The 16,152-nt window shown below is 39.2% G+C and overlaps 1 protein-coding gene across 1 annotated transcript in view; it reads left to right on the forward strand.

Moving 5' to 3' along the window:
- LOC140233927 (plectin-like) overlaps positions 1 to 16,152 on the forward strand; it is a 206,484-nt gene that overhangs the window by 175,615 nt on the left and 14,717 nt on the right. The window contains exons 19-32 of the mRNA XM_072314015.1: positions 1,154 to 1,358; positions 2,021 to 2,149; positions 2,951 to 3,028; positions 3,578 to 3,739; positions 4,281 to 4,385; positions 4,965 to 5,060; positions 8,642 to 8,764; positions 9,573 to 9,719; positions 10,347 to 10,501; positions 12,219 to 12,345; positions 12,956 to 13,364; positions 14,134 to 14,288; positions 14,812 to 15,126; positions 15,580 to 15,755. Coding sequence (XP_072170116.1) covers positions 1,154 to 1,358; positions 2,021 to 2,149; positions 2,951 to 3,028; positions 3,578 to 3,739; positions 4,281 to 4,385; positions 4,965 to 5,060; positions 8,642 to 8,764; positions 9,573 to 9,719; positions 10,347 to 10,501; positions 12,219 to 12,345; positions 12,956 to 13,364; positions 14,134 to 14,288; positions 14,812 to 15,126; positions 15,580 to 15,755 — 2,382 coding nt within the window. The remainder of the gene's footprint in view (positions 1 to 1,153; positions 1,359 to 2,020; positions 2,150 to 2,950; positions 3,029 to 3,577; positions 3,740 to 4,280; positions 4,386 to 4,964; positions 5,061 to 8,641; positions 8,765 to 9,572; positions 9,720 to 10,346; positions 10,502 to 12,218; positions 12,346 to 12,955; positions 13,365 to 14,133; positions 14,289 to 14,811; positions 15,127 to 15,579; positions 15,756 to 16,152) is intronic.

Consider the following 16,152-nt stretch of genomic DNA (forward strand, 5'->3'; position numbering starts at 1 on the left):
ACTACCAGGCCTCATCCTTAGCCCTGAAGTGAGTACCTGGTGGCGAATGATATCAGTGAAACTAAATAATGATAGATAGACAGATAGATAGACAGATAAATAGACAGATAGATAGATAGATGGATGGATAGCACTACCAGGCCTGGTACCTAGCTAGGAAGTGACTACCTTGTGGAAAACGATATGATAGATAGATAGGTAGATACACCGTAGATAAATAGATAGATGAATGGATAGATGGATGGTCAGCACTACCATGGCTTATTCCCTAGCCAGAAAGTAAGTACCTTGTGGTCAACGACACAAGTGAACGAAATAGCACAATAAAGAAAAAGAAGAAGAAGAAGAAGGGGGAGACTATGATGGAAATATGCTAGACTAGAGATGATGTACAGAGATCACAGGAAGATAGAATACATGATTGCAGATAGATACGTAAAGGGAGAGAGGTTTTGTATATACTATAGATACTTTGTAGGTACAGTGGATAAATGGATAGATGGATGAATAGACAGATACACATACATTTGTAGATGAGTAGACAGAAAGACATATAGAAATATATTGAGGGTACAAATATATGAAGTACAGTGTGTATATATATATATACGCCCTGGAAAGAGATTGATGTACATCGTATATTGATGATGTTGTTATATGTATGAGAATATGTATGTAGTAAAAGCTGGACATCACATACAAATATAGATAGGGCTGCAGAAGTTCAGATAAGTAGAGTCTTAGGTATGCTTCAATATATGCTGTGGATACGTTCCAGAGCGGTTAGCTTGGTAGATAATGCTGTTGTGATGTAATCTGGTTTAATATGCATGTGTATATTACCTCTCTGTGTTTGTACATACATGTATTTCACAAAGAGTCAAAATAGATTTAAAGGTACATTGTACATGTGTAAGTTAAAAATTTGGGTCACTGTAGTAAATGATGTGGATGAAGATAAACCTTACTGAGTTTTATTTATCTTTAATGTCCTTCAGGTAATCTCTGTTCAATTACGATTTAGAGTGTCTAGGTACCCATCGGCATCTGTGCCCATCAGCAAAGAAATCGGCACTCCAGCATTTGTGCAGGTCAGCGAACAAAATCACCACATGCGTTAACTCCATAGATTGCTTATTTCTTCCCGACACAGAGCTGAACAGCTTCAGAACAAGCTCCTTGCGGTGCGTAACTACCAGATCGCCGGCAAGACGCAGAGCGTGACCACCAAGACCATGGTTCAAGGGGAGCAGATTCGCGTGGAGCGTCGTGTGCAGCTCCACACCGAGCGGCGCATCGTGGATCCCAAGATCTACGGTTTTCTGGACGAATGCTCGACCTGGATCCAGACCAAATCAGTAAGGAAGTCCCTTCTCCAATTTTTCTTTCTCTCTATCTGTTCTTGGGGCTCGGAATATTGCAATTCTAAATATTATGGTAGTCTTGAAACAAGATTAGCTGTAGCTTTTCAGTCTAGTGCTGACTCGAGATGTTATAACCTTTGCCATATTCACGATCAGAGAGTAGAATTTATATTTGTAATTTGGATAATGGTGTCCTAAGTAAACTAGAAAATGCAGTCTGCATTTACCACATTCTGTTGGGTGCCCACTAGTCTACATGTATGTATTTTTGGACTTGTTTTGTTTTGAAAGTAGTACAGATGTTCAGTAAACTTTCTGTGAGTGAAAAGCTTTTGTGTGATGTACATAAATTCATAATTTATATATTTGCAAGGGAATGCTCTTACAACAAGGCTATCGTTCCGCAACTTTGAGCAGACCTTTGGTGAACAAAGATGAACATTGTAGATAATGATTATTTCTGCAATGAAAAGTGATGCTAACATTCCTCTACAACTCTAGTCTGAGCAGAAATCTTGTGAACAAAGATAAAGCTAACATGATGTTTTCTGCAGTGCTCAGAAAGACCTCAAGTGTCGGAACTCATGGAGCCACATAAGTGATGCTTCCCCCTAAACGTGATTTATAGACATCCCTTACGTATTTGTCTCCCTCAGGTGTCCATTCGCACGGCCCACTGCGGCCAGGACCTCAACTCGGTGCAGACCGCCCTTGCTCAGAGCAAGGCCGACCTCCAGGTCATCAAGGAGTTTGGCGTTAACATTGAGCGATGCCGTGCCGTGCAGGTGGGGCAGCGACAAGTTTGAGAGTAGTCATTTTACCCTTGGAGTCCCTAGAGAAAATGATCACCTTTTCATCACCAAATTGGCAACTCAAAGTTTTTACTGCATAAAACATGTACCTTTTCGTTGGCAAAAGATCAGATGGGACTTGTTTAATTCAACAAATCTTCACAAAATTTGTAAAAACAAAGTTACAAAAAGCTGCCAATATAAGTGTGAAGCAGTGCTTTAGTCTTCTGAAATGCATTGCCAATTTGAGTCTCATTTATACATGCAGCAGTGATGAAGCTTTTGAAAATTCTTCAATCCAAACAAACAGCTTTATATGAACAACAATAAGCTCAAATGAAAGAGAAGCATTTATGCTGTACTATATGAAATACTGATAGTAAAACTTACAATTAGAAAGAAGCAGCACTAAACCAAAGATATCTGGATTATTTGACTTGACGTGCCAAGCAATGCAGACTATAAATCTTTGATGTAAAAGAAAAATGAGATGATTCTAATGGGTAGATATAACTGAAAGTGTGAAGTAATTGTTGCTACAAATTTGTGTTTTCCTTTTTGCCGATGGAAAGATGCTGAAGTGCCGACTGTTTACTTTATTATCCCAGTTTGGGTTAGGTAGTTTATAATACCATGTATCAAAGGCAGAGAGGGGAACGTACTGGTAGCAACTCTGTGTTTGCCCTGAATAAAGATTTTGTAAAATCACAGCAGAACTTGTTATACATGTACCTCCTTATCTGCACCCTGATGCAAATGGCATCCGTCTCGTACTTGCTTTGTGTCAAACCTCAGAAAAATCTGAGCGGCGAAGACCTGCAGAAGTACACGGAGCAGATGAACAAACTGGATGAGAGCTACCGACAACTTCTCGTGAGTTTCAGCCACCATCTTTGCAAGCTTGAGACCAACATGGCGTCCTGTTATTTTTGACTGACAAAAATCCCTGCATTATCAATAGTCATCTTGTCTGATATGCAGCATTTATCACTGTTCATATGAACAATGCATCAAAAAAAAAAAAAAAAAGAAGAAGAATATTTGATATTCAATATTTATCACTGTTCATATGTAACAAAAGAATGAAGAATATGTAACAAGTGATATACTGTATTACTGCGCATGACTGTGAAGAGAAATTTACAGTGAGCAAGAAAATTGGTGCAAAATGTTGCATCCTTTAATGCATCCATGCTATGAAATGATTAGAAGATGTAGCTCAATGTGTACGCATACAGTGTAGATGTGATTAACTGAGTACCTGTGATAGACCAGTGTCTGTTACCTCTATATAAGATATTCTGTTCGTCCAGTAAAATACGGCCACCAGGGTCTTTGGCACATAGGCATATTGGTAATTGACTGGATATGTTTGAAAGGCCAGTATTTGTAACTTTCACTTACACCAATCCCTTTGCCCAGGACCAAGCGGCCAACCGGGTCTCCGACATGGAGATTCTGCTGGACTTCGTTCAAGCCGCTACCAAGGAGCTGATGTGGCTGGATGAGAAGGAGGAGATCGAAGAGTCCCGCGACTGGAGCTCCAAGAACATGGACATCAGAGAACTGGAAAAGTACTACAAGGTAATCCAGGCTCCTGTTTCCTTGCCCTAAAATGGTGACTTGAATATGATTGGCATCTTTTAAGAAACTTAACATCACTGTCCATCTGTTTGAGAGAGTACACGACAAAAGAAGAGATGTACAGTGTACAGAGATACACAGAGGGTACAAGTGTACGTAGTTGCTTCCTACAATGTACAGTGTACATGTATCAATGGATTACAGCATACAAATGTACCTACATGTATGTACCTGTAGAAATACCATGCACTGTTCAAGAGGAGACATTTCGTTTAACTGTATCATTTTCATAGTCAAATTCATGATTCTTCAATTTCATATCATCATATTGCCAACGTTAAACAAACCCAGTTGGTGAAGGTGTGAATTACTGTGTTTGATAAAACATTCTTTGATGTTCTTTACCTTGTCTAACTTTGATAAACTCTAACAAACTTTGACCCGTGTAGTAAAAATAGTAATTTCTTTTCTGTATTTGTATATCTCAAAGTTACATTTTCATATATCCTATATCAATGAACTCTGACCCTCCCCCCTGCAGAGTCTGACCAAAGAGGTGGAGGCTCGCAAGCGTCAGTTCACCAGCGTCCAGCAGCGTGGTGAGAAACTGGTCATGGACAGGCACCCGGCCACGGAGACTGTCAGTGTAAGTGATGACCCTTTGACCCCTTGACCTTTGGACTGAGTAATATTGTAAAGGGACTCTGCATATGTGACCGTGCATCACAAAACGAAACATTTTTCTCAGAGATGTTGTAAGCAGTGTGCTTGTGGAGATATGATATTTTCTAAATACTGTATCATTTTCTTTTTCTGGCATAATTACAATGTACGTAACAATGATATATTTTGGGATGAAAGTTTGTCGTTGGTGTTGTTGTTGTGATAAGAAGCGTGTCATTCCAAGTGTGAATATTTGCATCATAATCTCAATCAAATTGAACACTTCACATGAAAACAGTAACTCCCAAGAAATAAGCAACTGAAAAGGTAGTCTTTATTCCAGGCTGATGACTGGTTTGGTGGAAAAGGTAAGGTTAAGATTTTTTTTTTCTCCATTTTTCATGGCTCAAATTAAATACTGCATGTAAAAAACAGAACTCCCAAGAAATTTGCAACTGAAAAGGTAGTCTTTATTCCAGACTGTTGCCTGATTTGGTGGAAAAGGAATGGTTCAATTTTTTTTTTTCTTTCTCTTTTTTTCATGGCTGTGTTTTTTCTGCAGGCCTATCTCTCCACCATGCAGAGCCAGTGGAACTGGCTTCAACAACTTCTCGTCTCCTTGGAAACCCATCTGAAATATGCCGCCGAATACCACCAGGTGAGCCTTGCCCCCCTCCTACCGATCCCCCTCCCCCTTTCCACCCCCTTTTTTTTTACCACCGCCCAGCCCTCAGCTTCAATCACAATGTTCTTCCCTTCATCCTTCACTGGCATTCATTTTCATAAACAGTTTTATTATTGTGTTTTTCCCCCCCCCCCCCCCCCGAAGACCATTATTTTTTTATATTTTTTGCATTTGTTTTCTTTTGTAGCTTTTAGGTGTGTTTTTGATAGTGTAGATGTTATTAATATTGTTCATGGTGTTATCAGAATTGTTTTTTACTCTCCCAGGTTTGTTTGATGTTCATTCATTGCTTCTGTATACATATCTTTTTCTTTTGTTTTGTTTTTTTTTTCAACATGTGTGAAGTTGTGATTGAAGTACAACTGTGGTGAATTTTCTTAGAAATTTAGCAGTAATATTCTCACTTTGTTTAATTCGATACGTTGATCTACCATTTTTTTTTCTTGCATGTTCATGTCTTTCTACTTGTTTGCTCCTATTGTGTACGTGTGTGTGGTGTTTTACTTTTTAGTTTGATAGCTAGTCCAGATCAGATGAATTTGTTTGCTTTTTACCTGTATTTCATGATATGCATGAAGTGATTTTTATTTTCTGTCCCTATGCTACATTCTTACCATATTCATTAGGATTCCATGGTGCAAACATATTGGCTGTCATCAATTATGGAATCTTAAAAAATTGTATACAAAGAATTGTACACTTCACATTCCCAGAGTTGCGTTTTTTTTTTCTTTACAGATTTACACAGTCACTAGTGCTTTTATATCATCCATTTTGCTCACACATTTATTTACACAAGATGTTACATTGCGTACACCGTGTATATACACTGTATAACAGCATAAGCTGTTGAATGTTCACAATACACATAATGCGTACCTACACGTTGTATGTACATACATACGGATATACAACTGTATGTTGCTTTGGATTTTGATTTAATGGTCCACTTTACAATAAAAACCATTCATATAGTACAAATGTACATGATACCATTTATTTTACCCGATGCTTTACATCCTGTTTACTGATTGGCGATAACAGAAACAATCAAACATTTCAATATTTTTCATTTGTATGAACTCAGTGTGTGATAGTAGGGTTGACTGCTTATTGATGCATGCTACTTTTTGTTTGTGTATGTTCTCTAGTCTTTGTCTTACAGTGCATTTATATGTTTTGTGTACAATGTTGTCATATTTGCCCTTTGTCCATATGTCCTGTGGTGTGTCTAGATGTGGTTTGTTTGTGTGTCTTGCATGTTTTAGACCTGGTCTCGTATGGTGTGTTTTTAGTTGACATCTTCAAGTGCGCATGTGATGGGCTTCTATTAAAGTTCTACTTAAATGTGTGATGCACAATTCGCATGTTTATTTAATATCGCCTTCGCATGATGGGACTTGGTAGGAGGAAGGTACCCTTCACAAGAATTCAAATGTGTGGGACTACAGGAAGGTGGCCGCATGTATGACTCGTGCGCTGCTCGTACGCAGTGTAAGAGCATGAGAAAGAATCCGTTTCCGAAGGAACAGAACCATACAGCACATCACCAGAGGTTATTATGATCCCCTTGAATTCACAGACGTGTATAGTACGCATTAAAAGTTTGAAAATCATCAAGCGTTTTATAGAGTTTCAAGAGAGTTGTACTTCGACCGCTTTGGTCGTTGCGGCTCGTTTTTTTTTTTTTAAGTGAAATACCTTTTCCTGCTGCCCAGCCGCTTCCAAAGTCTTGTAAATGCCTGCATGCGTTCCCATGGCGATCGACATCCCCCCTGCATGGTGTATTTGTGTGTAGTGCATAAATTTTGGTAAGTTTCAGCGACACTGTGTCTTGTCTTTTTGTTTAATTTTACTCTAAATTAGTGTCATTTTATCAGTCATTTCAGGTGTAATCATTCATGCCTAACTTGTCATACTATACTCCACATATACAAAAGTGATATACATATGATTTTGTATCTTAGTATACCTTATTGATGTTTTTGTATCATCTAGCAGTGATCATTTTATTGGAGCCAACATTTCATACATTTTAAGTAGCCATGTTTTTTTTTTTTTTTATTTCTACAATTCAATTAAAACAGCTTTCAGCGCAGTGAAAGGGATATATATTGGAGACTGATACACCACATATAATAATACATGTACATTTGCATATTGCGCCCTTTACCGACAAGTCATCGAACCCCTCCCTCCCCATCCGATAACACATCATATCAGTAATGCAATGAAAGTTTAGCAGTGTCAGACATGTAGAAGTAGCGTCGTGGTCAGTTTGAAAGGAAAAATATGACATTACTTCCTGTTATCCATGGGTATGTGATAGATATGTGAATATAAGTGAATAAGATTGAAAAGATGCACACAAAACTGGAGGACTACAGGTCAAGAACAGACACAAACGTGCCAGCTCAACTTTTATATAATTACAATTGATAAATTACTCTTTCTTTAAATGTTATAAAATCATCAATGTGTTTTCTTGCTACCCTCTCACAAAAGTACATGTATGTGACTTCCTGAAAGAAATAGGCATGTCTGTTTTAATACCATACATGTATACGTTTCTGTATGACCCATGAGCACGTTCTGACATTTACTCATTTAACTTATTTGCATGATTTTTCATAACCTACGGCACGGAATGCCCATTTTGTTAATTGCCTGTCCCTTGTAATCTTTCCTTTTGTATTCAACATTCCATTTGAATCCATTCTTTAATGTTAAATTTTGTAAAATAACATAACTCAAGTGGAACTAATTTTGCATGGTTACAACTGTTAACACCCCCCTAAAAATGAAATATTTTTGAAGGAATTGAATATGACCTTTCTAACTTCAAAATGAATAGTAATATTTAATGGTTATAATCAAGTTATGATATTTGTTTCACTATAGTTTTCTAATCGCTGTAGTGAAGAAATCATATTTGATATGATTTTGGCAAACATGACATTAGCTTCTACACAAATATACCTTCACAACAATATAAGGATGCTATCTTTGTATTGTATATTCTCCTTGAATGAAACAAAATAAATCTAAATTCAGATCACATGCAGGTACAGTTAGTTTTAATTTTACCCTTTAAAGTGAATACGGAGTTTTGACCTTTTTGCAATTGTTGCAATAAAGCAAAGATGCAGTACATGTACTATTTGTACAAGTGCAGCTAGTACCAAGGTGAGATGGTGAAAGATAATTTTCACTGTTGCTAAAATTTAGCCCTCATGTGCCAAAGTGGACTTTAGATTTTCAAATCCTCTATAGGGGGATTAATTCTCTCCCCTAAATCAAAAGCCAATCATAAGAAATTTGATCTCAAGTCAAGATGCAGAAATTTTGTAAATCGCAAAATGATGTCTTGCGAAGTTGCCAAATACTGCCAAATCAATCATTCTTTTAGAACTTAGCAGGTTTTGTCATAATGAACTTCAAGAATTTTGATGTTATGGAACGAGTTAAAGAAAGGAGATAGTGTATCAGACTTTAATAGTCGACTATGTTTATTGGAGTGGAAAATGTAATAGCGTGGTCGATTTTGCCCGCAGTTTTTCCGCGACACTCGCGATTGCGATCACTGGATGGCCAGGCAGGCTGAGACGCTCCACGCCAGATACGATCGGACGGACCTCAAAACAGAGGAAGTGGACGCATTGCTCCAAGAATTAGTGGTGAGAGAGTACTCTGCAATTCTTTTTTTTTTCCCCTTGCATTATTTTGAGATTTTGATGTTTGTTTTATAAGAATTCAGCAGTAGTGTGATTACTCATTTTTCTGATGTTGTCCAATTCGGGCCTGTATTGACTGAGGTAAGTAGTTATTTTTCATCATAAACGATTGGTCTGTACAACATTTGTAGATACACGTAGTTTGGGTCACACCATGGGTGGTAGCTCTGATAAGGGGTGTTACACTTTCTTTCTTCCAAGAAAATGCTCCGAAAATGTTTAGTGTTTGATACTTTTGCATATCTACACACCTCGTACATACATTATGTATCCTTTGTTTTGTGGGAGTGGACTACATTTGCTTTATTCTACAGTAGCTCACATCTTCTCTTTCAACCATTATGGTGTGTTTTTAGCCCATCGGCACAAATGTCTTGAAACTGATTGTCAATGAATAGAGATTACCTAATCCCCCTTAATCCCTGTGGGCTCATCATGGCCTACCTGCTGGACTGACTCACATTGCTACACATGGGTGGGCCCGCTAACTTAACTACAAAGTTACAACCTGTAAGTTTGGATGGATTACTGAATGCTGTTGAAGATGATTAGATATTTTAGCGAAGAGGTTGGGCTGAGAAATTGGTCAACCCTGCTCTCGTGATCCTGTGCACAGTTGATGGGCTTCACAGCAACTTGTAGTTTATATTTAAAGAGTTTATCTGCTTGTTGTCCTCCATCGTAACAGTTAAGCAAATTATAAAATTGATGAATTGATTTTGTGTTTACTTCCCCTGTTTTCCCCCTCCAGGAGCTCGAGACACGACTCTCGGAGTACCGAGTCGTCGTCAGAGATCTGGTGGGACGGAGCCAACGCATCGCGCCCCTCAAGAAGAGGCGGCAAAAGATACATTCCAATATTCCCGTCACTGCAGTGTGTGATTACGCAGGATTAGATGTAAGTGGTCCGTGGACGTTAACCATCTGGATGAAAAAAGTGTTCTTTCAGTCTTAATGTATTGGTATTTGTTTACCTATACCATTATGCATGATTGTACATGTACTTTTATCTACACTGTATGTATCACATTTTGTATAAATGGTTTTAGTTTGAAAATGCAGAAATGAAATGAGATGTACTTGTGAAAGACAGACTACAGACTCTTTTTTTTTTGTATACTGGCATGTTTTTTGGAGAAAGCAGGGAAATCAAATTATTATTTTTTTTTTTTGTATACAGTATATTTTACACTTTGTTTGTAATACATGCAGCAAACCATACAGGCTATGTAGCTAATTTGGTTGTCCCTGCATAAGAGAGGCCCAAATTTTGCTAATCAAATTGCTCACTGCTGCTCAGAAAGGTACAAGATTTGTAAAATCCAGAAAGTGATGGCAGCAAAAGTGGCTGAAAACTCATGTGAAGAACTATTCCCTGCCAGAGAGAGTGAACGCTCCCCCCCCCACCGCCCTGAGAGAAAAAAACACAACAATAACTATAAAACAGAACCAGTTTTACAGCACTGTTCTCCAGCAATTTGAGGAATCGATCTGAAATTCTCTCCCACCCGTCTCCTCCTGCCAGATTCAAATCAAGAAGGGTGAGCGGTGCACGCTGACCGACAACTCCCACCGGATGAAGTGGAAGGTGGTCAACAGCTTGGGCCTGGAGGGCGTGGCCCCCCACGTCTGCTTCCTCATCCCCCCACCGAACAGCGAGGCCATCGACCTCGCAAACAAGTAAGTACAGACGTCATGGGCAGTGGAGGTTGCTTGTAGATACAGTACACTATATCCATTTAAGTTCATTTGTCCCTTTTTGCAGCCCTGAAAATTAGACCCCTTCAGAAGCTGGTATTTTGTAGAAGTACAAGTAGGTAAATCAGACCTTTCCTCAGAATAATGAAACTGGGAACTTCTGTATGATTGAGGGGGAAATAGTATTATTAAATCATGGATTACCAGGAGTGAATTTCTTCAGATGCTGAAAAAAATATATAGTAAGGGTACTAGGTCTCGCGCAGGGACGTAATGATCGCGCATAGCGTAACTGCGTATAGCAAGCGATATTACGCGTAGGACTAAGCGCAAAATTTGCCGATACGCCCATGGAATAAACATACCTGACTTACCGCTCAACATGAGAAGGAAGCAGGTAAGAAATTTTGATTTCCAACAAATTTTCCACTAAATTTCCAATTTTTTACCTTGCACAAACCTACCTTCCCTTAAAATCTGTTCTAAGGATGTTGTAGCCTAGACGTGTCGTCTCGTTGTCTCGTTCGTAGTCGATAGAATTCGTAATTTGTTCGATCGATCGTTTACCACGTGACGTCATCATACACAAGAACAATGTATGCTGCCAGCTACGCTGAAATACTGTTAATAAATGTTGTTTTAAGTCAAATTTTAACACAACGATTATAATATTACAAAGGAATAAATATTTCAGTCTATCGAAGTTGAAGTGTGATTTCAATTTGAATTTGCTTGTGATTTCTTGCGCTAACTTGTGATATATTTGTGACAGGGGAGGGTCATAATGATACTGAAGAAAACAAATTAGATGAGAGTGTGACAAATGGGTGACGAAAATGAGAGGGTGACGAATGGGTAAGCACACACACAAACACACACACACACAAATATATGTTCATATTTTACTTTTTTCCATTTTATATTACATGTATATTATTGGTTAAAGTGATTAGAAATACTGTAAGAAAACTTTATAAATGAAAATCATTAACGATTATGAAAATATCAATGATAAAAATAATGATACTAAGAATGATAAAATGATGATGGTGGTGGAAGTGATAATAATAATAATGAAAATGATAATGATGATGATGATGATTATGATGATCGATGATGGTGGTAGTGATAATAGTAATAATGATAATAATAATAATAATAATAATAATAACACATATAATAATAATAATAATAATAATAATAATAATAATAACACATACAATAATAATAACAATAATATACACAAGTTAGGTAAAACTGCTGTTGCTTAACAGGGACAAATTTAATATGAAGTGAAAAAATATTCTACGAAAGCCGGAGCACGTTACAGCCGCAGAGGGGCAGACACTTTCACGCATGAAACTACAGAGGGCAGCTGCGCGATCTTTACATACCCCGAGAAATTGAACGCATAAAAAAAAGTCCGACATACAAACGGCGACAGCGCACTACTCTGTCATCGTATCATCAGGAGATTCTGGGAAGTGATTTTTCTGCATTTTCGTGATATTCATTGAGAAATTCAGGTACAATTATGGAATAACTTCTATTATAAGAGCATTTCAAATTTTCGTGCGCGATATCTAGACCCCTCAACCATACATATATTCTTGGTACAAAAGGGGAGCATATTCTTCAGAAGAAAGTTAACAAATGTGTGTTTAACAACAACTACGCATACATTGTACTTCATCCATAGACTCGAAGAGCAGCTGAACAGATTACTGGCACTGTGTCGGTCCAAGCAAACAAGGCTAAGGACGTGGAAGAGCCAGAAGCAGATTACACAAGGCATTGAGACTGTGAGACAGTGGACGTTAGAACAGGTGAGTTGACCACTGGTTATTATTGTAATTATCAAAAGAAAAGAAAAATGATTGTTCTCTTTAGCCCTGAACATGCTCAGAAAGTTTGTGTGATATTTGCAGCACTAAAGCCCCAAATTGCAGGCATGCATACCCCATGTACAGTGTACTTTGCAGTGTGCGTACAAATACATGTATTAGAAGTTGATTCACTGTGCTAGATATACATTCAGTTTAGCCTTCTTCGGTGATAATAAATTGAAAGGGATTGTGGAGCATACAGGAGAATTCTATAGTGTCTCGAGGGAATTCTTACATTGCATGGCAATTTTCTGTACATTGTATGTGAAGAGTGCGACCCTGAATATTTATCACGATGGCAACTGTGGAAAAATGAGATATAGGGTATGTGTGACCATGTAAGTCTTTTCAGTGTGTTAAGGTCAGTGATAGTGAACTTCTACTATCTAATTCCAAAAAGCTGAACTTCTAAATTTGTAATTGCCATCAATCTATAACACTGACACTTTCTTTTTGATTGCTATTTGGCCATCAATCTATAACACTGACACTTTCTTTTTGATTGCTATTTGCTCCTCTAACCTGTCTCACCCCTCGCACCCTTCCAAAGTTTGAAGACATGGAGCCGGCGACACGCCAGGCCACGATCCAGCAGCTCAACCAAAGCAGACAGCAGCTGGAAGCAGCGCAAAGAGAGGCCGCCCAGGCCCAGCCCCGTCCCGGGCCCCAGTCCCAGACCCAGCCAGATGGGCCGGCAGGGGCCTGTCCCGGTTCCACGCCAGCTCAGACCCCATCCCGGGCCCCATCCCAAGCCCCAGTGACCGTGCCGGCCCAGGCCCGAGTCCAGCTCCGAGTCCAGATCCAGCCCGGGGTCGAAGGTCAGGCCGGGGTCAGAGGTCAGGCCGATGATGTCGTGGTGCGGCAGGAGGTCAGTGAGGAATTCCTCAGTCAGGATCTGATCCGGGAAGTTGAGAGCTGTAACCAGCTGATAGAGGAGCTCTCAGCTCAGTCCCAACAAGGTGAGACACAGTTTGTTCATGTATACTGGGTTTTCTTTCTTTGATTATTTAAAGAGTTTTATTGCAAAAGGAGTTAACTCCATTCTTGTTAATTTGAGATATTTGCAATTAAAGCAATTAAAAAAGGGAAAATTGTCAGAAAATATGGGATATTTGTCGTCATTAGTTCAAGAATATTCCTTGTTATTAACATGTGAAATATCACTGGAAACATATTGTTTTGCTCTATCTGATTATGAACTTTACTGCAAAATGTTAAAAAATGGCGCTCACCTTGTTTTCAATTACGTGTAAGCTTTTCATTTACTTTTCCAGTCATTTGAACTGCCATAGTTCAAATGCCAGAATTCTCTGCATTCACATGCCAGATTAGATTAAATTAGAGTACATGTACATGTACATTGTATGTGTGGTCAAAAAAAGATAGCATGTGTGTGTTCTTTGATCAAAGTGAGCAGTCATTGAGATGGATTTGTACAGCATGATTGCATTCTGTATGAAGAGGGAGTGAAAACTAAACATTTATATTTTATCTACACATAGATGATGATTCTATCTAGATGATGATTAGTGTCTAATGGGCATTTTACTTCGGTTTATATGAGTAAGGTTTTTTAACTGTTTCTGAATTTATATTCAATTTATTTATCCTATGACATCACACAGTTTGATGTTTAGCAGAAGATGGAGAAAAATAAAAGGATGAAATATATAATGTACATGTAGATACACATAAAAACTGAATCTTGTCTGGTCTGTGCTACGTCAGGCAAGGTTGATGACCCGGAGAGCCGGCAGCTCTTGGCAGACCTGGACAGGATGATCCTGAAGCTTGAGAGGGAGGATTCCAGGATGACGGCGAGAGACAGGGACCCGCTGCCCAGGACGGAGACCCAGGCGGACATTACATTCCAAGAATTCAAGGTGACAACCTCGGAATGACCATCCACAAAGTGTTCATCCTTTTCTGCATTTTTAAAAAGACTTGTTCCTTCCCTGGCTAAGACATAAAACAGTTAAAGGGCAGCATGCCAAATTTTTATTATTTTTTTTGTTTGTCTTGAATGTGTACATGTAACTTCTGATATCATCAGGGATAATGGTTGTTTGAATGATACATATACAACTGTACATATACATTACATATGGGAGGGATAGAGTCTAATAATGAAGGTCTTGCATCATACATGTACAAGTATGTTGTGTCATTAATTTAATTGTCATATTTTTGTGCATATGCTGGGTGGGGGGTGGGGGGATTGAGCTGTGAGACTGTGCACCTACATATGTGCAATGTACGTTGTAATTCACACTGTAGATTTTGCAATATCCAAGTGTTCTATTGTATCAAAGTTTCATTTGTTAATCAGATTTATGGATCATTGTAATGGGATGTGGGATGAAGGAGCATATTAATCACTCTGTCTCTTTTTTTCCCCTAACACAGAAATCCCACGCATTATTGACCAACGATCAGCCCCACTACAACAGCCTGATTGTCGGCTGTGACCGGGCGTTGGCCGGCAGAGGGGAGGATGAGCTGCCCGAGGTGCGGGCGCGTCGGGCGCGGCTGGAAGAGGCGTGGGACAAGGCGGTAGCGCACTCGTACAACTCCACCCAGCGCATGTCGCTCCTGACTGACCTCCTTCCTGCTATGGCCCACGCCGAGGAGTTCATTAGCAGCTGCGAGAACATCCTGCGAAACCACGAGCCGATGTCGTGTGACCTGGACAGACACCAGGCGGTCAGCGACCAACTCCAGGTAAAGACAGAGATATGACATCTTGAATGTAAATATCTGTTAGACTTTGATCAATTTTTGGGTGGCAAATGGTATGATTGTATCTCAGAGATAGTTTACGTCAGATTATAGTACAAATATTCCATGTATAGATGGCATTTCATATTTTTAGTATTATTATTTTGTTTTGACGATGTACTATGCGTTGAGTTTAGATTTGACAAGTTTTACATAATCTACCACATCATTATGTCAAGACTAATGCCAATTTCAAGAAGATGCAAATTGGTATCCTTCATTTCTCTGTATACCCCTGTCATCACTGGAAATCAGGACATCTCTGAAGAGTAAAATTATCTCTTAGATTGATCTGTTGAAAGTGAACTGGGTGTGTGATCTACCAAACTGTAGGATGCTCAGTGAACAAGCTTTAGGTTGACTCTCTCTCTCTATATCACGTGCATTTATCTTTAGGAGCTTCAAAGAACATTACCACCATTCCAGCCAGACATGGACAAACTCGTTGCCACGGAGAGGCACGTAAGGGACACAATGCAGGGGAGTAGGACGAGGGATGCGGAGCGGCTCGGCCAGAAGGTGCAGGGACTGGTGAACCGATGGGCGGAGGTGTGCTCCCAGTCGCACCAGAGGTGAGCGAGAATGAAAATGGTGATGGTGGAGCTGGTAGTAGCTAGGGTGGAAGTGGACGGCAATGATGAATGATGTATCGGTGATGGGGAGTTACGATGGTGGTGGTGATGGTGGTGGTGGTGGTGGAGATAGTGATAAAGATGAATGATGTATTGGTGATGGGAGCGATGGTAATGGTGGTGGTGATGGTGGTTGTGATGGTGATGGTCATGATTATGATGATTGAATGATGATGGTGACGATGATGATGCTGATGGAGGTGGAAGTGGTGATGGCAGCATAGATCGTAGGGATGGCTGTGGTTATGATGACAAGATGTTCATGTTGATGAAGATGTTGATTGAATGGTTGTGGTTGTAATGATACAGATGGCAGCAGTAATGAGTAATGTGCTAA

Source organism: Diadema setosum, chromosome 10, assembly GCF_964275005.1.
Source record: "Diadema setosum chromosome 10, eeDiaSeto1, whole genome shotgun sequence".
Classification (NCBI taxonomy): Eukaryota; Metazoa; Echinodermata; class Echinoidea; order Diadematoida; family Diadematidae; genus Diadema; species Diadema setosum.